At 35.9% G+C, this 24,772-nt stretch overlaps 1 protein-coding gene across 6 annotated transcripts in view; it reads left to right on the plus strand.

The window, feature by feature from the left end:
• Positions 1 to 24,772, plus strand: part of Axud1 (AXIN1 up-regulated 1) — a 92,353-nt gene that overhangs the window by 61,685 nt on the left and 5,896 nt on the right. For all 6 annotated transcript variants that reach the window (XM_053799560.2, XM_070103058.1, XM_070103055.1 and 3 more), the window contains 5 exons: positions 1,844 to 2,073; positions 2,426 to 2,542; positions 7,482 to 7,661; positions 10,632 to 10,973; positions 24,494 to 24,596. In XM_053799560.2, coding sequence (XP_053655535.2) covers positions 1,844 to 2,073; positions 2,426 to 2,542; positions 7,482 to 7,661; positions 10,632 to 10,973; positions 24,494 to 24,596 — 972 coding nt within the window. The remainder of the gene's footprint in view (positions 1 to 1,843; positions 2,074 to 2,425; positions 2,543 to 7,481; positions 7,662 to 10,631; positions 10,974 to 24,493; positions 24,597 to 24,772) is intronic.

Genomic DNA, 24,772 nt, shown 5'->3' on the forward strand with positions numbered 1-24,772 from the left:
CATCTCCCTCTTCTTTACTATTGAGAATAAATTTCCAGTGTTACAGTACAGGAGGGCCCCACTTATATAGCAGGTTAGGTTCTGGGCTACTACTGTAAAGTGAATAACGGCCTTTTTTCACTTCCAAATGCACTTAAAAGCCTGATAACGTATACACTATCGTATTCTAAGTGAACAATAGAGCTAGGCCTAGAAATGCATATACAGTGGACCCCCGGTTAACAAACTTTTTTCATTCCAGTAGTATGTTCAGGTGCCAGTACTGACCGAATTTTTTCCCATAAGGAATATTGTGAAGTAGATTAGTCCATTTCAGACCCCCAAACATACACGTACAAACGCACTTACATAAATACACTTACATAATTGGTCGCATTTGGAGGTGATCGTTAAGCGGGGGTCCACTGTACAGTACACATATTTCTCATCTTAAAATATTTTCATCCTTAGCTTATAGTGAGTGGTAAATATATTTATTGTAGAAAGTCTGAATAAATGAAGAATGGGTATAATTGAAAACTGCTGCATTAGCAAAACACTGTAAAGCGAAGCATTATAAAGTAGGGCCTGCCTGTATATTAATTTCCATGCAGTAATTTTTGAATGCTGCTTTTGATAGGATTCAAATTTTAGTGTTGAAAGGCTCTGCATAACTATGGGCTCTCTGCATGCACAACTATCACCCATCTCTTCTGAACAAACATTGTATCATGCTGAAATAAAATATTATCATCATTACTATTATTATTATTATTGTTACTACTACTATTATTATAAGATTAAGGAGGGAGGAATTCATCCTTTATTTTTTTTTTTTTTTTTTTGAGAAATTAAATACACGTACATAATATTACTGTCCCAGTTCATATCTTCAGATATGTATAACACAAGTGTATGAAAAATTAATATTGGCTTCACATTACGTATTTTTGGCTAATGTACCATCTCTCCAGTCTCTATATTACTGGCTAAGCAAGGGGCTGACTGTAATTAGGGGTTAAAATGCACCTACCATCCGACTTACGACCTGCTCGACTTACGACCACTCAACTTACGACCGTGTTTTTTTTTTTGCCAAATTTCTGGGAAATAAACAACTATTTGTGTTGTACACAGTGTTTATTCTAAACCTTACAGTATAAAATACAGTACTAACAGCATAAAAAGTAAAGTAAAACATGAGATACCAAAATAAAACAATAAAATAGGCATTACAAAAATGTGATGTTGATATTCAGTAGTAAAGTTCGACTTACGTCCATTTCGACTTACGACCGGTTTCTCGGAACCGAACTCAGTCATAAGTCAGATGGTAGGTGTACTATGGTTAATGTTCATTGATGAGGGAGGTATAGAGAAAAGAAATAAATATCACTGCAGTTTGCTATTCGAGCTGTTAGATAACTTCAGAGATAGTACTGAGAGAGCTGACTAATGTTTAGTGGAAGAGTTTGGTGACAACACTAGTGGCACCTAGCTATAAGAATGTATGTACAGTATGTTTCTTTTTTGGGTCACCCTGCCTTGGTCAGAGACGGCCAATGTATTAAAAAAAAAAATACACTAGCTGTTGCCCACTGCAACAGGGTGACCTGACAAGAAAAACAAAAGTTTTTCTTCTTACATTTAGTAATTTATACAGGAGAAGGGGTTACTAGCCTCCTTGTTCCCAGCATTTTAGTTACCTCTTATGGCACATGTAGCTTATGGAGGGAGGATTCTTTTCCACTTCCCCATGCAGAAATAATAATTTGGCCTCTGCATAAAAATTGTGTTGTGGTCAGTGTGCACTTTAGAAAATCCACAATATAAACAAGCTTATTGTACTTATTTCACTTTTCAGAAGCTACGCCGCCCAAGTGTAAAAGAGGCATCCAGTTCGAAGGTGTAACAGTTTTCTACTTTCCACGGTCACAAGGCTTCACCTGTGTTCCCTCCCAAGGTGGCTCTTCATTAGGAATGTCCCGTCGGCACTCGCACATTCGGCAGTTTTCTTTAGCAGAACATGCTGTAGAACAGAGAAGGGCACACAGAGAATATCTCATGAGATTACGACAGCAACGAACAGCAAGGGTCAGTTCTTGGAATTATGTCTATTGAGTCCCATACCCCAGAAAGAAAATGGTTTCATTTCATGGAGGATTACAAGAAAGTAAAAAATTCATGCATAGTGTTAAAGAATAACTCATTTACTAGAAAAACTTTGGTATACCTATTAGTTAAAGTATATTTAAGAAGCATTGATTAGGGTAACTGCTCTAGACATTTTTTAGGCACTTGCTGTTACAAGTACTGTGATATGATTAGCCTTTCTGTGTATGGTATTAGGTATAAAACAGGGCTTTGTTTTTAAGTATGTCTTTACTGTAATTATAGCACAAATGTGTTTTATTAGCAGATCAATAAATTGTCACTATTATTTTAGGAGCGACGAGACAGCAGCAGTCGAGGTAGCAGTTCAGAAGACAGCGAAGAAAACAGTGAGGAGGCCAGTGATCTTTCTGACTCAGAATTGGATGCTGATTCCTACTACTTTCTTCAAGTATGACCTTAAGATTTTATTTAAGATAATTAAGTGTTATATAGCTATGAGACAGAGCCTGTCATGCAAGAGAGTTGATGATTCTCAGCATTTTGCTTTTACTTTTGCATCATAATTAAGAATGTTGACTACTAAAAGTTACCAATCAGTTTGTCTTAAAATTTTCTGGGTGTATCAGTACCATTTACTTTTCTTACATGTAAGCAATACTTTTGATTTTTCTTCAGAATTATTCAAAATTATTTATATTCAGAATATCCACATTTTAGTATGAAATTATTAACCTGTACAACCTAGTTCTCATTATTTTGGTGGCAGGATATAAATATGGCTAATATAATATAATGAAGTATAAATGTTACCATTCTTGTAGTGTCATAATTTATTGTTTAGATTTAATGTAAATTTTATCATCAATTTATTATTCAGATTTAATGTAAATTTTGCCATCAGTTGATTCAGAAATTTATACTTGTGAGCATTGATAGACCTGAGTTCAAAAATCAAAACTTTTGGGATGTAGCTCTAACTTTTTATGGACTGTCATCCAATATATACTTGACTGAATATATACTTGTGACTGGTTTCAAGAGTCTTTCTACTCCCACAGCCTGGCCTTGGGCCAGGCTTTTCTGGTGTTTGTCTTGTCTGCCAGGCTGTTGCTATTAGCGGCCTACTGATTTCATAAAATTATTTGGCTTTGCTCTGTGCAATTCACACACTTATGGTTGTATTTAGTGTAACTTTTTTTTATCACATTGGCTCAAAGTAGGCAACACATTCACCATTAGTCATTCTACAACTCTCTTGCCAAAACTATCATCACCATATAATCCTCTGAACAATACCATCCCCTCATGTCCTTTAGAGTGCAGTTACTATACTTCCCTTCCCTAGAACTTGGAGATTTCCTAAATCCTTTCATAAATGCTACATTGTTCACACATCAACACACTTATTCCCAAAGGCACTTTGCATGCTTTCTGACAATTCTTGAATACTTATCCTTCTTTAATACACAAGCTATATAAGTACACCAACACTTGAAAAATTATACCCCTTCCCCCCCTCCCCCTCCCTCTCCCCCTCCCCCATCCCCCTCCCCCCCACCTATTTTCAACATCTTGGTCATAATGCGTTAATCACATCTGGCTTACTGTCTTTCATTCTACCTACTGCCTCGCACATTTCCTTTACACTCGCCTCTGGCTCTTCCCAACTTCTGACAGATCCTATTCCTCCTTGCCTGAAGCTTTAAATCAATGCCTCCTTTTCATCATCAGTGTTTTTAACAGCCTCAAAATACACATCTTTCAACTTCCACCACCTTCTCATATAGCATGTCACCTCTTTTGTTCCTGCCAAGTTCATTAGTTCAAGCATATAAAAGATTATAATACATTGGGGCTGATTACACTGCAGTTTGTTAAACTTCACTGCATTATTATTTTTCAATTTGTTTGCTGTATTTGTATTCTATTTTTGATGCTATAGAGTCATGCAAGATTAAAATGAAAGCTGCTTCTGAAAGCAGGGTTATCACTGCTTCCACCTGTGCACATTTTAGGATGTACATGTTTATAGAGGGGCAACTGATATATCGTATCATTATTTAGTTATAGCTACAGTTAGAGTAAGAGGTAGATGGGAAAAGAGGAAGGTGGCAACAACAAGTAAGAGGGAGGTGAAAGTGTATAAACTAAGGGAGGAGGAAGTTCGGGTGAGATATGAGCGACTATTGGCAGAAAGGTGGGCTAGTGCAAAGATGAGTAGTGGGGGGGTTGAAGAGGGTTGGAATAGTTTTAAAAATGCAGTATTAGAATGTGGGGCAGAAGTTTGTGGTTATAGGAGGGTGGGGGCAGGAGGAAAGAGGAGTGATTGGTGGAATGACGAAGTTAAGGGTGTGATAAAAGAGAAAAAGGTAGCTTATGAGAGGTTTTTACAAAGCAGAAGTGTTATAAGAAGAGCAGAGTATATGGAGAGTAAAAGAAAGGTAAAGAGAGTGGTGAGAGAGTGCAAAAGGAGAGCAGATGATAGAGTGGGAGAGGCACTGTCAAGAAATTTTAATGAAAATAAGAAAAAATTTTGGAGTGAGTTAAACAAGTTAAGAAAGCCTAAGGAAAGTATGGATTTGTCAGTTAAAAACAGAGTAGGGGAGTTAGTAGATGGGGAGATGGAGGTATTAGGTAGATGGCGAGAATATTTTGAGGAACTTTTAAATGTTAAGGAAGAAAGAGAGGCAGTAATTTCATGCACTGGTCAGGGAGGTATACCATCTTTTAGGAGTGAAGAAGAGCAGAATGTAAGTGTGGGGGAGGTACGTGAGGCATTACGTAGAATGAAAGGGGGTAAAGCAGCTGGAACTGATGGGATCATGACAGAAATGTTAAAAGCAGGGGGGGATATAGTGTTGGAGTGCTTGGTACTTTTGTTTAATAAATGTATGAAAGAGGGGAAGGTACCTAGGGATTGGCGGAGAGCATGTATAGTCCCTTTATATAAAGGGAAAGGGGACAAAAGAGAATGTAAAAATTATAGAGGAATAAGTTTACTGAGTATACCAGGAAAAGTGTACGGTAGGGTTATAATTGAAAGAATTAGAGGTAAGACAGAATGTAGGATTGCGGATGAGCAAGGAGGTTTCAGAGTGGGTAGGGGATGTGTAGATCAAGTGTTTACATTGAAGCATATATGTGAACAGTATTTAGATAAAGGTAGGGAAGTTTTTATTTCATTTATGGATTTAGAAAAGGCATATGATAGAGTGGATAGAGGAGCAATGTGGCAGATGTTGCAAGTATATGGAATAGGTGGTAAGTTATTAAATGCTGTAAAGAGTTTTTATGAGGATAGTGAGGCTCAGGTTAGGGTGTGTAGAAGAGAGGGAGACTACTTCCCAGTAAAAGTAGGTCTTAGACAGGGATGTGTAATGTCACCATGGTTGTTTAATATATTTATAGATGGGGTTGTAAAGGAAGTAAATGCTAGGGTGTTCGGAAGAGGGGTGGGATTAAATTTTGGGGAATCAAATTCAAAATGGGAATTGACACAGTTACTTTTTGCTGATGATACTGTGCTTATGGGAGATTCTAAAGAAAAATTGCAAAGGTTAGTGGATGAGTTTGGGAATGTGTGTAAAGGTAGAAAGTTGAAAGTGAACATAGAAAAGAGTAAGGTGATGAGGGTATCAAATGATTTAGATAAAGAAAAATTGGATATCAAATTGGGGAGGAGGAGTATGGAAGAAGTGAATGTTTTCAGATACTTGGGAGTTGACGTGTCGGCGGATGGATTTATGAAGGATGAGGTTAATCATAGAATTGATGAGGGAAAAAAGGTGAGAGGTGCGTTGAGGTATATGTGGAGTCAAAAAACGTTATCTATGGAGGCAAAGAAGGGAATGTATGAAAGTATAGTAGTACCAACACTCTTATATGGGTGTGAAGCTTGGGTGGTAAATGCAGCAGCAAGGAGATGGTTGGAGGCAGTGGAGATGTCCTGTTTAAGGGCAATGTGTGGTGTAAATATTATGCAGAAAATTTGGAGTGTGGAAATTAGGAAAAGGTGTGGAGTTAATAAAAGTATTAGTCAGAGGGCAGAAGAGGGGTTGTTGAGGTGGTTTGGTCATTTAGAGAGAATGGATCAAAGTAGAATGACATGGAAAGCATATAAATCTATAGGGGAAGGAAGGTGGGGTAGGGGTCATCCTCGAAAGGGTTGGAGAGAGGGGGTAAAGGAGGTTTTGTGGGCGAGGGGCTTGGACTTCCAGCAAGCGTGCATGAGCATGTTAGATAGGAGTGAATGGAGACGAATGGTACTTGGGACTTGACGATCTGTTGGAGTGTGAGCAGGGTAATATTTAGTGAAGGGATTCAGGGAAACCGGTTATTTTCATATAGTCGGACTTGAGTCCTGAAAATGGGAAGTACAATGCCTGCTCTTTAAAGGAGGGGTTTGGGATATTGGCAGTTTGGAGGGATATGTTGTGTATCTTTATATGTATATGATTCTAAACTGTTGTATTCTGAGCACCTCTGCAAAAAACAGTGATAATGTGCGAGTGTGGTGAAAGTGTTGAATGATGATGAAAGTATTTTCTTTTTGGGGATTTTCTTTCTTTTTTGGGTCACCCTGCCTCAGTGGGAGACGGCCGACTTGTTGAAAAAAAAAAAAAATTATAAAGGAGGCAAATGACGTGACAGCTTGAAGGAAACTGGGTATAAATGCATTCATTTAGGGCACTTTATTGTAAGTGTTTCGGTCCTTAGGACCTTGACCTAAACGAATGCATTCGTGTCTGTTTCTCTTGAGTTAATTTTTCTTTTTTTTGTGTAATGTTTCCTTTTCTATTTGTGGACTGATGTGAAACTGTTGTGATGGGTGATGATCCCTTTAACTATTCAGACATAATCAACAACAGGCAGCAGTCTTCAGGTTAAAATGCTCTTCCTCCAGACAAGTAATTTAGTGCCAGTAGTTTGTTCATTGTATTTTTTCTGTAGTATTTTTACAACATTTTCACTTGTGTAAAGATTATATATTAGTGATAATGGCACAGCATTATAAGCATTTTTTTATTCTGCATAAGTGTATAAACTCCCATTGGTGTGTTGCCAGGTAATAACAAACTATATATAATTAACTGTGTAAGGGGTACAGAGAATTAAACTGGAGTCCTTGCAATTGTAAATCCACAGCTATACTGATGCAGACATGGTGTACAAAAGATTTTTATGTGGATAGCCCTAACTGTTGTTGAATTTGTGTTGTTATCCACACATCCCCAGAGAAAAGTTTTGTAAACTCTTTGGCTGAGTCAGTGTAGCTGTAGACTTGCAATTGCAAGGACACCAGTTTGGTTCCTATTCTTCTCACAATTTGCTACTCTAGAAATGTGTAACATTTACATTTTTTCAAACCATGTATTATTTATCCTCAGCCTTTACCAATCCGTCAGCGACGAGCTCTTTTGCGTCAGGCTGGAATCTGTCATATTGAGGGTCTTGAGAAGGAGGAATGCAAGGATATCAGGATGTCAAGAGAGATGTGTGGGTGCCAGTGTAAAGTGTACTGCGACCCAGACACCTGCCAGTGTGCTGAGGCAGGAATAAAGTGCCAGGTCAGTCAACATTTTTTTACCTCAGTGGATTTGCTAATTTTAGGTCTTTTCGCAGACAAGTGCTCCTTGACTTACAATGGGTTATGTTCCAACAAACCCATTTAAGTAAAAAATGACGTAAGTCATATATGAGCATGATATGCTAAATAAATAAGTAAATAAATCTGTCACTGAATGAGTAAATAAAGAGAGAATTACTGTAACTAAATACCAGTCCTAGGTAGTAGGTTGGTAGACAGCAGCTGCCCAGGGAGGTACTACCATCCTGCCAGGTGAGTGTAAAATGAAAGCCTGTAATTGTTTTACACGATGGTAGGATTGCTGGTGTCTTTTTTTCTGTCTCGTAAACATGCAAGATTTCTGATACGTCTTGCTACTTCTACTTACACTTAGGTCACACTACACATGCATATACAAACATGTATATACACACCCCTCTGGGTTTTCATCTATTTTCTTACTAGTTCTTGTTCTTGTTTATTTCCTCTTATTTCCATGGGGAAGTGGAACAGAATTCTTCCTCCGTAAGCCATACGTGTTGTAAGAGGCGACTAAAATGCCGGGAGCAAAGGGCTAGTAACCCCTTCTCCTGTATATATTACTAAATGTAAAAGGAGAAACTATAATTTTTCTTTTTGGGCCACCCTGCCTCAGTGGGATACAGCCAGTGTGTTGAAAGAAGAAGAAATACCAGTATTGTAAAGTAAATAAATGAATACAAGTTGTGAATTGCCATCTTCATTCTGGGTAATTATCTCGGGTTTCAGTTTGCACCATCATAAAGTCGAAATATAAGTCGAGGAGCACCTGTATTATTTTTTAATAGGAGTCCTGAAGGTGGGAAGTACATTGCCTGCACTCTGAAGGAGGGGTGGAGGTGGGAAGTACATTGCCTGCACTCTGAAGGAGGGGTAGAGGTGGGAAGTACATTGCCTGCACTCTGAAGGAGGGGTGGAGGTGGGAAGTACATTGCCTGCTCTCTGAAGGAGGGGTGGAGGTGGGAAGTACATTGCCTGCACTCTGAAGGAGGGGTGGAGGTGGGAAGTACATTGCCTGCACTCTGAAGGAGGGGTAGAGGTGGGAAGTACATTGCCTGCACTCTGAAGGAGGGGTAGAGGTGGGAAGTACATTGCCTGCACTCTGAAGGAGGGGTAGAGGTGGGAAGTACATTGCCTGCACTCTGAAGGAGGGGTAGAGGTGGGAAGTACATTGCCTGCACTCTGAAGGAGGGGTGGAGGTGGGAAGTACATTGCCTGCACTCTGAAGGAGGGGTAGAGGTGGGAAGTACATTGCCTGCACTCTGAAGGAGGGGTGGAGGTGGGAAGTACATTGCCTGCACTCTGAAGGAGGGGTGGAGGTGGGAAGTACATTGTCTGCACTCTGAAGGAGGGGTGGAGTTATGTTGCAGTTTTTGAACTGTAATATCTGTACGCCTCTGGCAAGACAGCGATGGAGTGAGTGATGATGAAAGTCTTTTTCTCTTTTTTGGGCCTCGTTGCCTCGGTGGGAAACGGCCAATGTGTAAAAAAAAAAAACTGAATTGAGTAATACATTTCTCATATCAAATGAGAAAGAAATTTTCATTTATAAAATAATTACTGGCATAGACATGAGTCAGTGTGGGCATAACTTTTGTAAGAATAATATTGGCAATGGTCATTCCTGTATAACCCTTCAAGGATGGGGGGTTGCCTTGATAAGAGGGGAAAATCTCTTGATTCAAGATTTTGGAGCTACCCTCCCTTTCCTTGGATCATATCTGATTACTTCTTATTCTCCCAGACACTATGTGACCCATACAGGTTTGCTGCCTCCCCTATAATGCACTAATAATAATTTTATTTTCTCTCAACAAACTGGCCATATCTCACTGAGGCAGAGTGACTAAAAAATAAAAATAAAAGTTTTCTCTTTTTAAATTTAGTAATTTATCAAGGAGAAGGGGTTACTAGCCCTTTGCTTCAGGCATTTTAGTCAACTTTTATGATGCGCATGGCTCATACAAGAATTCTTTTCCACTTCCGCATGGAGATAAGAAGTAAAGAACAAGATCCATTAAGAAAATAGAAAAATCCCAGATGGGTGTGTGCATATATATGCATGTAAGCCATGCGTGTCGTAAGAGGCGACTAAAATGCCCGGAGCAAGGGGCTAGTAACCCCTTCTCCTGTATATATTGCTAAATTTGGAAGGAGAAACTTTCGTTTTTCCTTTTGGGCCACCCCACCTCGGTGGGATACGGCTGGTACGTTGAAAGAAGAAGAAAGATGTGCATGTGAAATATGGCCTAAGTGTAAGTAGAAATAACAAGGCGTACCTAATATCTTGCGTGTACTAATAATAATAGTAATAATTTCTTATATAAATCTAAACTGAGAGTTTACATTTGTGAAATACTGTAATATAAAGAGAGTAATAGTAGTCATGAATCTTTTGATATTTGATAGATTGTGAGGGTACAAATGGTGCTAGTATTCCACAACCATTGAGAAAGTGGTAACCCAGAATTTGTATATACACATTATAATGTATTGTTATAATCTTTGACTCTGACACCACGGATCATATTTCTGAGTTTAGTACAGTGTGATTCATGGCAATAATCAAGCTTGTCACAATCCATTAGTTTTACCAAGTACAGTGTGATTCATGGCAATAATCAAGCTTGTCACAATCCATTAGTTTTACCAAGAATTTTGGTTTCAGGAATAATATGTTAGGGTTAGAGGATTATGCTCACACACTTTCTCATATAAATACATGCTGTACTAGAATATCAAAACTTGCATTGGAAAAAATATCTACTCCATAGAAAGGCATAGTCAAGATTATTTGGATATGTATAAAATTGCAATCAGAATAAACTTTAGGACTTGTGTATAATTGTTAATTATATAAATACAGGAATACAAAACTAAATGCTAGAATTGTGGGTAAAAATGGTGAAGCTTTTGTATTTTTCGCTTTCAGGTTGACCGCCACAACTTCCCTTGTGGCTGTTCTAGAGAAGGCTGTGGTAATGCTTACGGAAGAATAGAGTTTAATCCAATCCGTGTGCGCACTCACTTTATTCACACACTAATGCGCTTAGAGATAGAAAAACGTCAGCATCACCAGCAGCAGCACCAACAGCAACAACACTGGCAGCATCAACAACGAGTCAAGTGGCTGGCTTCTTCTTCGCCGCCACCTAATGGTTTTAGCAGCAGTGGAAGTACCCTGGCAAGTGGGACCCTACCATTCTTTGAGAGCGGAAGGGAGACGAGTGGACTGGCTGTCACCGATATCCACAAATTCAACTCGTCTGTTGAGGTAAAAACTCCTCCAAATCGTTCGGGATTGTTTAGTAGATGTGTAGTATTCTAGATTATTTGGAAGTTATTGGTGTAGTTCAAGAATTTTTTTTTTTTTTTTTTTTTTTTTTTTTGGCATAGGTTTATTCATTTACTTACAGTGTAAAATGCTACAGCCCTTGGTTCCCATTTGTTTTCTTGTACAGGGTTTCTGTTAGATATTTGGAGTGAATGATGGTGAAAGTGTTTCTTCTTTTTTTCGAGTCACCCTGCCTCCACAGGAGCCGAATGATGTGTTAAAAAAAAAAAACTGATAAGGTGGTAATTCCAGTACAATGCTCAACTAACCCACAGTTTGGAGAAGAAACTTTTGACAACCTTTCATTCCATCCTGGATTATTGTCAAAATGTCATCTAAAAATTTCACTCCATGATGTGGGCTTGTTATGAATTGTTGCAGCCATTATATCTTATCAAAACCACAAGTTTTTGCTAGCATATCCTTTACATTTTATGCTGTTTAACACATGCATACAGTTGTACTGTATCTAAAAAATATTCTTTCATCAAGGGACAAAAAACATCATGAGCAGAACTCTGCCTTTGTATCAACAGATAGGTAATGTACACTTACACATTATTACATGTGTGCACAAAAATTATTTAAAAATATGCTGTTTTTATTGGCATAGTAAGCTATTTCAGTAATATTTTATTTTATGTATATAAATATTTTAGATCTATTGCTTCTGTATTACTGAGAAACTTTGTACATGTACGTATATGTAAATGTAAATGTGTGTAGAATAATGAAAAAAAAAAATATATATATATATATACTTGTACGTGTGTGCGTGCATGCATATTCAGTACGTGTATTTCAGTATATACAGTGGACCCCCGATTAACGATCTTTTTTCATTCCAGAAGTATGTTCAGGTACCAGTACTGACCGAATTTGTTCCCATAAGGAATATTGTGAAGTAGATTAGTCCATTTCAGACCCCCAAACATACACGTACAAACGCACTTACATAATTGGTCGCATTGGGAGGTGGTCGTTAAGCGGGGGTCCACTGTATATGTAGCATATATACAGTATGTAGACTATAATATACATAGTAATATTTTTGTGGTGTTGGTTATCATTCAATATCGGCCATAAGTTGACCTTTTTGTGTATGTAAAGTATGTGCCCTAATTTACATCCCACGACTTAAAATCTCAAGATACACTTTATTCTTTACTAAATAATAATCAGGATAACACAACATGGAAGATGTAGCAATGCACTAAGTTCTTTATTATTTTGTATACCTAAGTCATGCATTCAGTATAGTTTTCAGATTTGAATACAATTTTTGTGGGGAGGGGGGAGGAGAAAGCAAGATCTGCAGGAACACACTTTCAGAACAAGAAGGGATGAACTTGAGGGTTAGTGGATAGAAGTTTTTGTGTGGGAGATTGCATTAAAATACTACCTATTTTATGTAACAATTAAGATAAATAAAAATTTGAAGAAGAGTGATGACAGATACCAGTGCTTGCCAATTTCCCTTGCTTGGTCAGGACCTGCTGTATATAATTTCCCCCATTATGCAATGATCTGTTTTTATTAATATTTCCTTATGAGTGATATAGATTCTTCATTTGATAAGTGCAGTTCACAGTATTAAGTACATGTATTCGTATTATGCACAATTGAATGTTTATGACCTGAATTAGCTTAGAGCTGTCGTGGGCAGCTTCAATACATAGACGCTGTAAACTTTTGAAACTCAAAGAATGACGACCCACCAAATGACTGACGATGTAGACTTACAATGCATAGATGTAGACTTACAGTATGCATACCTAAATAATGAATATTAGAACTGATTTCCTCTATTCTCTTTATTGCAATATACAGTACACTACTGTATAAACATTTAAAAATATACCAGAAATGTTATAAATGATGCAGAGGTGACATTTAAGCAGTATCAGAGATGGTTGACACAAACCCACTGTCATTATAGTATGCTCCTCACTTAGCGATGAATTCGTTTACCGACATGCTCGTAGGAACGGAACTCCATCATTAAGTGAGGAGACGCTGCACATTATTATGGTAAATAGTCACATTGTAATTCAGTATCATGGTATCTTAGCCAGTGATATTCGGTACCAGCAGTGACTGAAAGAATGAATGGGCTGTAGTTTTGTTTGAGAGAGAGAGAACACTTGGTCTTCTCATACAATGCCACCTGTATTCAGAAGCCACAATAAAGTGCACAAACCATATATCACTACTCTCATTATTATTGCATCATGTTCTTATGAAATTGTATTCAAATCTTGTAAGATAGTGATGAAAACCATTACTTGTACACCCAAGTAAATGAATTTGTTACACGTAATAGTTTAAAACTGCATGTACTTAGTCCTTAATATTTTACATTTTGTAACTTGATGTGATAATAAAAGTATATTATAGTATGGTATGCAGTGATATAATGGATAAAGTTTGTGCATGGAGTCAATTGAGTTTACACCACAAAAAACAAATACACGCATGTTGTTGCTATTGTAATACAGGTTGAGCAAATTTTTTTTTTTTAACATGCTGGCCATCTTCCAGTAAAGTAGTGTGATCCACAAGAAGAAACGCTTTCACCATTATTTACTCTTATCACTCTTGCCAGAGGCTTGCTGATACTTCAGTTCAGATGCCCCTCCAAACTGCAAATATCCCCATCCCTCCTTCAGAATGCAGGCACTGTACTTCCCACCTCCAGGACACAAGTCTGTCCAAATGGTTTCTCTGAATCCTTTCACAAAATACTCACTTTTATCTAAAATGCTCACATTCACCTGTTGGATATCCAAGTGCTTTGCACACACAACCTCTACACACAACCTCTACTCACTTTTATCTAAAATGCTCACATTCACCTGTTGGATATCCAAGTGCTTTGCACACACAACCTCCTTTACATCCACTGCAGATTTATACACCCTCTAAGACCTAAGTCATCCTGTTTTGCTCCATCCTCTCTACAAGGGCCAGGCATTTGCTAATTGAGTTAATACATTCAGAAATTCATTGGAAATTTTGGTTGATTTCTGTGATAAGGGTTCACGAAAATTTCACGGAAATCAATTTGACTTGGAACAAGGCTACATAAAAGGCTGACTTTTGATGGAGATTATACTCCCTTGTCTTAATTTCCAGTTAGACTTATGGCTGATAATAAATAATTAGTGTGTTGTATTTATTGTAGCAAATATTTTTTTGCTCCCATTTATTTCAAAAGTTATTTTTTAGGGAGAGGTGCAAGAAATGACAGACATCTTTATATTTGGTAAAGTACTGTATCATCATTGATGGTATAAACCTTGGTATTAGATACCGACAAATTGGTTTAGAAAGACACATGAGCAAACACTAGGACATGTTAGAAAATATTTCGGTCCTGGGACCTTGATCACTTCTAACATACCTCTGTGCATTAGAAGTGGTCAAGGTCTCAGTACTGAAACATTTTCTAATAAATATGTCCTAGTGTTTGCTCACATGTCTTTCTAAATCAATCATCTATGGTACAGTAGGTTATAGACAACTAATGTTGGAAAACTAGTGATGGAGTAATGTGCAGTTAGATGGGTAGCAGTTAATGATATAGGAGGCCCCAACTTAAACACCGAGTTCCATGGCCAAACATACAGACGAGGAACTTAAAACCCAAGGAAAGCTTTCCATCCCCTGAGTTGCAGTGCAAACCTTCATACTGTTGTTTTCTTTGCAAATAACTTTTTTTGTAAGTTGAATAACCAGAATGCAGTTTGTAAGTTGGGAGCCTCTATAGATAATACTCTACACTTGTTAAGGAGCTTCAACACAAATTAGATAAAATTTTATAGGTTTTAAGTGATAGGTTTGATGTTATTGATAATTACAAAAGATTGTTCATATTTACCATTATATACCAAAGAATTAATTTGTTGATGCTTTATGAGCATTGTAACTCATGTAATGAGTGCTGGTTATATGAGGCATTGTTGCTAAGCAGTAGTGTTGAAACACATTAGGCAGTTTCTAACTTCATGTAATAACATTTGCTGAGAATGTATAGTATGTATAATCATTTACATTTAAGAAACTAGAGGATAGTAATACACAAGACATTTCTTCATAAACTTTTAAGGAAAATATACTTTCCATGTGTGTGTGTGTGTGTGTGTGTATTTATATATTAATTTATATTTTGTTTGTGTGAAAGACAACATATATGGTTGAAAAAATATATGGTACTATACTGCACATATATTTTCCAAAGGTGAATATCATTACAGTAGTTAGCAATATAGAAGCATGCTGTATTGTGAAGGTTTTCTTTGCATTTGGTGGCAGTGGTAGAGGCCAGTGTTTGGCAAGAATTTTAACCTTGTACTTTTCATTATGTGAAATTTGATTGATCACCTGTGAAATTATTTCATTATTGCCTAGATATGAAATGTGATATCACTTCTTTCTCTGTCTTCTTCTGTTTCATATAATAGCTGTCCATTTATACCTGCAAGCCTTAGTAAGGATAATGCCCAGTTTGTGGGGAGATCCTGAAAATCATGCATTACAAGACAGTATTTGCCATGCAGTATTTCTGTGATTTGATTGCAGTAGTTCTTCACGTTTTGACTTGTGCCAGAAGTCTGGGATGTCAGTATCGGCATTTTTGCTTATTGTTCTGTTACCTTTTCCATTTTTCCATGGTCTCACTTGTGTAATTAAAAATTGCCTACCTGTTAAAGGTTTTGAGGATCATTGGAATGGTAAAAAAAAAAAAAAGTTGGCCCAACTCCTGCTACATCCACCCGCTCTTAAGTACTGTAGTATATAAATTCATTCACTAATTCACCCCATACTCCTTCCCATATTTTTACTTGTCATCTTTTTTTTTTTCCATAAACACACATGCAAGCAGGCACAGAATTATACACAAAAATCACAAGCACCTTTTTACAACAGGAAACAAGACAACAACACATGAAAAAGCACAAAACACACACGAAAAAAATTCTTATAAAAACAAAAGAACGTATTTGCATACATACAGAGAGCATTGAAATGTGTTTGGAATGAATGAATGAATTAGGAATCCAGAAAGCCTATGTTTAGTGAGTTTTGTAGTTATTTGATACAGTAGTGACTACTGGCAAACATTTTTTATATTATAGCTTACAGCTGTTTCTTTTCTACAGTCTGTTTTTTCCTTCATAGGAAAGACAGTTTAGTAGGAAAAAGAAAAATAATAACATAAATGCAGGTGGTCTCTAGCTCAAAAATGAGTTGCATTTCTGGTGTTTAAACTTAAAAAGGAATTGTGTTTTTAGAAAAGAATACTGCATTACCTACAAGGGATGGTCATGTCAAAACATGTCTGCACTGTGTATCAGTGGTTGCCAAATTTCATTGGTTCTTAAGTTTTCCTTTTATAAGCTCAGAACCTCCTGTATTCTGCTGCTGCTTTTTAATTAGTTTTGCCTTATATTTAATTATTTCAATGCATGTGTACTGGCAGTTTTATTTCTTCACTTACATTGTTATTTGATATATTGGAGTCTGCAAAGAAGTTAGCTCTTTCATTATAGCATATATAAACTACATTTTTTTGTATCATAGTACTGTTTTAAGACAAAGGAATATTTAAGAGTTCATTGTATACATATATCTTAGTGCTAAATAATAGCCACATAGAGACAGAAACTCAAGAGGTTCGTTGATCTGTATATTTTGACCCCCTTCTGTGATCCTCTTCAGCTGAAGAGGATCCCAGAAGGGGGTCAAAATATACAGATCAGTCAAGCTCCTGAGTTTGTCTCCATGTGGGTTATTATTAAGTATTGTTAAGTGTTCATTACACTTTAGTTATTTATAGATGTTAATGCTGACAAAGATGACTTCAGTAATGATACAGTCTATATATATATATATAAGCTTCTCAGCTTGATGTATCTGCATTTCTTTGGTACATTCATGCCTAAAACACCTTTGCTTGATGCCTTGATCTTTCTAGCATTATTTATGGTTGTAAAACTTATGTATTACTTTTTGAGTCCATAATAAATTATATTATTATGATTGAGGTGATTATTATTGTGAAGAGAAACACTACACTATATATAACATATCTTATGCCTAGCAATGAGATACATAGTTTGTTAGCTAATAATTTGTTATTCTTATATTAATATTAACATAACAATTTCTCAATTAACATGAAATATGTGCATGCCTGTTCATTTCAGCATACACAACTGCTGAACTAAATAACAGTGAAAGTAAAAAATTGAATACACAAAGACGAAAGTATTGTAGAATATCATCAGCAAATTAAGGCAGAGATCTTATATCTAGTTTATTGGGTTTTATTATTAGCCGATTTTAATATTATCACATTAAGTTAAAAATATGATTAAATATTTTGGGAGGGTTATGCTATAATTTGGCTTAGGATACACATTGAGATGATACAATAAATTGTTTCATATATGCCTATTATGACTACAAGTGATGTTACATTAATACTGTACATGAAATTTTGACCTATGGAGAGGGTTTCGGAGGTCAGCACCCCCGTGGCCCAGTCTGTGACCAGGCCATTCAGGAATGGGGGAGGAGATTGCCTTGATGTTGTTTAAGGGCTTTTGATCCAAGGAATTGGAGTTATCCTTCCCTTCCTTGGATCAACCCTCTCATTATCTCCCATTTCCCAGATGTAGCCTTACCCAGCACTTCCCATTGAGCTTAATAATATAAGTACTGTATTAAATTTTGTAATGCCATGAATGTTATATATTAGCAGTAAATTTCATACTGAAATATAAGCAATAGAAATTATTATTTGCGAAGGGGGATTTAGTGTACTTTGCCATAAATAATTTTTTTAGGTCAGGTTTTAGACATGATAGTTATCAGGTTGTGTCAGTTATATTTATTTAATGAGATACCTTTGACGAGCACTTACTTGGAGTGTTGCAGAATGTATATACACTGAAAGGTGTATATTCTGTGTATATACTCTTGTCTGTGTATATACACTATTTAAAGGATTAAAATATTTATGACTGGTGGTATACGAGTAACATGCGGTCATAATGATCCTTTTGCTTTAGCCTTAACAATCCAAGAAACATCTGACTGTTGCAGTTAGTCTTCTCCTTATAAAGCCGTGCCTTAGTATATTTGGGGGTTTCATCTAGGGAAGGAGGATTATATTTTTTATTTTTTTATTAACACACTGGCCGATTCCCACCAGGGCAGGGTGGCCCGAAAAAGAAAAACTTTCACCATCATTCACTCCATCACTGTCTTGCCAGAAGGGTGCTTTACACTACAGTTTTTAAACTGCAACATTAACACCCCTCCTTCTGAGTGCAGGCACTGTACTTCCCATCTCCAGCACTCAAGTCCGGCCTGCCGGATTATAATTATAATATAAACCTCCAGACTACAATTGCTATTCCTTTTATTTTAGTGAAACAAAACAGGATACACTGCATCTGTACAAGTAAGAATAACCTATATTATGTGGTGGTCCTCTTGTTTTTTCAAATGGGATATAAAACCTAGCCCCAGAAGGCCAGCGGAAGTTTGACTACATTTTAACATGGTTTTCTTAATTTTTTATTATTTCACATATTTTTTAAAAATCTAATGAAACATACACTAAAATCTAATAGATTTGGTATTCTAACTGTAAAATAATGGATTTTTAGTCAGGAGATTTGTCTTACCTCCTGATGAAACCATCACCATCACCACCACCATCGTTGTGACATATTGTATACACAGATGTAACATCTGGTAATGTTCAGCCTCCTGCTGAACATTACCCTCCCCTTCCCCATGGAAATGGGGAGGGGGAGAATATAAATAATGACCAGTTAATGTGAGATGGTGTATATTATTCAGTCTGACCCTGCCCATGACTTAACTGAACAAACCAAAACATTGTGTATTTTGTTTTGCAGAGATCATATTATAACCAATTCTAAACTTCATCATCATTGTTTATGACAAGTTGAAAAATGCCTGATCCTGGAGAAAATGATAGTGTCTGACTTTTTAAGTTTGTAAGTATTGCTTCAAACAAGCATTCCAGTTGGTTGCAAATTCTCTAGGGAGGGGAGGTGGATAGCAAAATTGACTGTTAATCATGGTACAGTATATCATGTAGTTAATTTAAACAGAAATCTAAACTCGTGAATAAATTGTGGAAAAAGCAAGAAATTGTTAACAAAATGTAAACAAGACTGTCATGTTAGATTTTTAGAATATCAAAGCTGAAGCCAAGTAAATTCTTGGTAAATAATACCAAATTATTAAAACATGGTAGTTAACATGGTTTAGTAGTGAAGCATAGAGTTTATGTTGACTTCAGAATAGTTAGGGGATTTCAGTATATAAACCTTGCAGTGACATTCCATGGAATGTAACATTGAGGTTTTGTAAATGTTAACCACATAATTAAGAGAGAACAATATATTTGTTGTAAAAAATAATTGTACAAAAGCTAGTTATATTTCACACATCTTAATACTGGATATCAGTGGTTGTAAAAGTTTAATTAGTTCCTGTGTGCCATGTTCATTGAGTATGTGCATTTGTAATTTTGGGCATTTGTTGATTGTGGCTCTCATGTATTTAGAGTATATATTGTACAATACAAAGCAAAAGGTATGGTTGTTCTCACAGTGGGTTAATTGTGTACAATTCAAACTAAGATCTCAAAAGCCTGAGTACTATACCTGCATTATTTTTTTTTTTTTTTTTTTTATTTTTTTTTTTTGGTATGAATGTGACATCTTTTCCCTCTCATTTCTGAGAAATATATGATGAAAGTAATCTCTTAAAGGGAAGGGCTTTGAATTCAAGGAATTAGACATAACCTCCCTTTCCTTGGAATAAACTTGATCACCTTCCATTTTCCAGATACTGTATACCCTTAAGGGTTTAGTGTTTCCTATAACTATAACAGTAATCAAGGAAATGACGTAATGAATATTTTAGAAGCATGAAGACTCGGTACAAAATATTCAAGATCCTGGAAATCGTTAAGTAATTCGTGGTATAAAGTACATATAAAAATAATTGCATGAATGATTGCATAATAATGTGATATATTCTTGTATGATAAACAGGTATTGATAAGAAATTAAGATGTAAAATAATGTTTAAGGTACAATAGGGAGAATTTGACCCCACAAGAGATTCGGTGGAATTGGGGAGTAAATTGCAGAAGACATAAGTTATTTTTAAAGGAGATTGATTAGGTACATAATGATAGCAAATGGAAGTATTGTACTTCATTAGTATAAAAAGGACTAGGACTAATTAAACAAGGGATCTCTTATATCCCATTTGAAATTTTGATTTTCACATACCTTTAAATAAATTCTGGTTTTCAGTATTTTGACTTTCCTTTTTCCTTGTATCTTATCTTTTCTCTTCTCTCTGTTTATTTTTATCCTTGAGTACACTTTTTTTTTTTTTTCCATATTTTTATCTGTCAGTTTAAGTGAATGATACCGGATTCACTCTTATGATAGCCAAATCAGCAGGCAAAAACTCTAATATTTCTGGTGCTCCTGTGGTATATGCGAAGAAGTGTATAACTGTGTACATACACTGCAATAAAAACATGCTTTTGCTAGCTCTTCTCTATATGATTTTATTTTTTCGGTTTTTGTTTAAAAATATAAAAAGTTCATTAAACTCTATAATATGTATTAGACACTTTTACTTTAAATTAATGCTTTTCAACCAAAAAAAATTTGAATATTTGTTTTAATTTCTGCTTTAAGGATCAGTTTTCTTGACTAGTGGTTTACAGGTGAAATGGAACCTTATTGATCTTTGTGCAGTCAGTAGGCTTTGAACTTAATGAACCAACCAACCAACCTTTAAAATGTATTTGGAAAATTCATTTTTAACACAGCCACCATCTCAGTGATGGGCAAGTGCCTGGAAAAAAACAAGGTAACAGATTTTTTTTTATTGAATTTTAGCCTCTTGTAGGTCCATCTACTAAGTGTGGGACATGTACTGTTTAGTCATGCTCATCCAGTTGTCCCACTTAGAGATAAAAGCAAAGAAATAAATGAATGAAGATATTAGTCTACCTTACAATTATATTTGTCTCAGACTGGCCATGAAAAACCTTAATTTTGTCTTGTTGCACCTGTCTAAAATAATGATGTGTATACTTTCAGCATTCTACATTGTGTGATGTGTGCACTTTATTCTATCCTATATAAGCAGCAATTTAAAGAGGGAAGTAAAGTCCAGAATAGCTCAGTATAATCTACAACTCCTGTAAACTACTCACAAAGTAAAGGAGTTAATACAGGAAGGCCCCACTTACATAGCAGGTTAGGTTCCAGGCTACTGCTGTAAAGTGAAACATAAACATTGTTTGCTTTCAGATGTATATAAAAGCCTGATAACATGTTTATGCTGTCATATATTAAGTGAACAATGGAGCTAGGCCTAAATAATGCATTTACAGTACACACATTACTTACCTTAAAATAGTGAATGGTGAATATATTTATTGTAGGAAGTATAAATAAATGAAGAAAAGGTATAATTGAAAACTGCTTCATTACAAAATGCTGTAAAGTGAAGCACTGTAAAGCAGGGCTCTCCTATATGAGGAAATTAAATACGTTTTTTTATAATTAGGTTTTGCTTGCTTGTTCTATTAGAATAAAATTGCTTTCAATTAAATAGCATAATTTTTTGAAGTTTATATATCAGGACTGAATATTTTGTGAATGTTTTTCTTGCCTTCAAATAATAATTGGTTTGAAAGTACACTTAAACAGTTTGCTAAGAATTATTCATTCAGGTTTATTTGCAAGTGGAATAACTGCCATGCAGTGAATATTGTATGTAAAATTATATTTGGTTTACTACGTAATATTTTGTAGTCATAAAAACTGGAGAAGTGATGCAGGAAGAATCAGAAGGATGTGATGAAGGGAAAACATGAGAATGGTAAATAGCAGTTGTGGAGAAGATAGTTAGAGGTTGAAGTGACCCTTACGAGTTTAGTGCTTGGTTATGATTATAATAATAATCAGAGGTTGAGGATGTTTGGCAGACCAAGTGGTGGGATAGTGTGAACATAAGGTCAAGCAGTTCACTACTAACCCAGAAATTGAAGATGAAATTCGACGTTGTTTTGGTCTGTCATGGATCATTAGCAGATCTGGACTCTTCAGTGGGAGGATGATTTGTTGTTGAGGGGCTCCTCCCTGTCTTGGGATCAAACCTGATTACCTCCTTTTCCTTAGGTGCTTTATTGCCCTTACAGGCTTAGCTCTTCCCCATGAATACAATCAAGTTGTACATGGCCTAATAAGGGCCCCAAACAGACTAGGACACTGTCTGCTTTCATCTCAATATATGAGTTAGCTGTAAATTAGTTAAGAATGAGAAGTTTATTTCAGCATGATACACGTTTGTACAAAGGAGTATAACTATTATTGGGTGCACATGCCAGAACCCTTTGTATGCAGAGCATTTTGGACAAACTTCAGACTAACTTAAGATTAATAAAGCATTACCAATGCGGTAAATTTGTACATATGGTCATTATGTGAGTTTACAATGAATACAAGAGAATTGAATATTGAATTAGTTTGTGCTATATGGCTTTAATAGGTTTGGTAGAGAGGAATTACAATTTTGATTATTAACCTAAGGCAGATACAATGAATTGGCTTTCTTCAAAGGTGAGCACGAGGCAAAAGATTGCTCCTTATATAGCCTTTGTAGTTGTGCTTCTAGTGATAACCAAAGCCACCTTGCATACAAACCAACTGTTTATAATTTTTTAAAATAAACTTGCAAATATAAAACGATTCGACTCGCGAAATCATAACACAAATTCAAACCATGACTTATGAAATTGTAATAACATGATTGCAAACAAACCACTGTATGGATGGGGTTAGAACCCATGGCAGGTGAGTTGTAAGACCACGGAATGGGTGGGATTTGAACCCATGGCAAGTCAGTCGTAAAACTAGCACACTCACCTGGAGTTTTAGGAATCCCTTGCCATGGTTTCAAACCCCACCCATTCTGTGATCTGTTTCGAAACCATTTGTATAAGCAAGTGGTTTCAGAAAGCATGGTACATACCTGGCTGCTGTATTATTGACAAGTTAGTTAAAAGGCAGAGACTTAACAGGAATTCATATGGATAATTTGATATTTGTATAGTATTTAGAGCTTACCAGTAATTTTATATTGAAACGTGTAATAATCAACTTTAGCAATTAAAGATATAAGGCCAAGAGAAGTTGAACTGCTGTGTACAGAATGCTCAGACAAGTCACCACTTACTATTTTTCTTTGTCAAGTCATGTAACATTATCAGCAAGAATCACCTTTTTCTTTTCCATCTTTTTTATTTTTTATGTATCTTCATCTGCAATTTTTTTTTTATTATTATATTTTTCTTGAATTAACAGGAATTTTTAAGAGTAGTTCCCTTGTGGTTTAACACTTCTTTTTGATTATAATAATAATAATTTAAGAGTAGTTTGGAAAGTAATTGATTTTTCCTTGTTTTTTGTTGCTGCAGTACTAGTGCTCTTTCTTCTCCATCTTCTACAGCATCTTTCATCTTGTTTCTTCTCCCTTCCCTCTCATTTCCTCTCCTCCCTGTGTTAATATGACAAGAAGGCAGTTAAAATCTACATTATACATTTTTTAAAATATTGATAATTCTTAAAAAATTAAACCAGTCATTAGTGAGAAAAAGCATGAAGCAAATATCATGTGCAATACTTTCCTTATTAAACAGTATTGTAATTGTTTTCACAAAGGAACAAGGTGCAATAGATGAATGTACCATTATGCAAGTTGCAATGAATGCATGTACCACTGTATAGGTTTCAGTGAATGCATGCACCATTGTACAAACTGCAATGAATGCATTTATCATTGCAAAACTTACAATAAATCCTTGCACTATTGTAAAAGCTACAATGAATACAATTATCATTGCAAAAGTAATAAATGCCTTTACCATTGCACAAGCTACAATGAATGCATTTATCATTTCAAAAGTTATAAATGCTTGCACCATTGTACAAGCTACAGTGAATGCAGTTATCATTGCACAAGTTACAATAAATGCTTGTACATTTGGAAAATGATAACCTGACTTTTAAACTAAAAGTTTTCTTTTATTATTTATCATTGGGTTTAATTTGTTGGAATGAGACATCAATCAGAAATTGGCAGTTGTTGATAGTGGTGCTCATAATTCATTAATTGCTTCCCAGATTCATAATTTATTTTTTTCGCTGATGCATTGTATCGCAAATATAAAAGTTACCCAAAGTACTGAAATATTTTTGCATTCAGGTAAGATGAATTATGATGCACTGTATTTAAGTGATAATTACCAAATTTGTATTTTATTTTTTTCACCTGAACTGGGTTGACATGCAGGTAATGATATGTAATGTGATTTACAGATGACTCCTTGTGTTGGGTCAGTGAACTCGCAGCTGTACCCTCATTTCGAGTCCCGGCAGATGATTGGCCCAGGAGCACCGCCCTCTGTGTACATTCAACATGGTATGTACTGGAAGATGAGGAACTTTTAAGGAGCAACAGACATTTCATTGGTGTTAGCCACTGGACTTTGTTTTACCTTCTAATATTTGGTTTAATCCATATGATTCCTCCAGTTATTTCTGGCTAATATTTGGGTGTAATTCATATGGTTCCTCCAGTTATTTCTGGCTAATATT

Source organism: Cherax quadricarinatus, chromosome 84 (assembly GCF_038502225.1).
Source record: "Cherax quadricarinatus isolate ZL_2023a chromosome 84, ASM3850222v1, whole genome shotgun sequence".
NCBI classification, from domain to species: Eukaryota; Metazoa; Arthropoda; class Malacostraca; order Decapoda; family Parastacidae; genus Cherax; species Cherax quadricarinatus.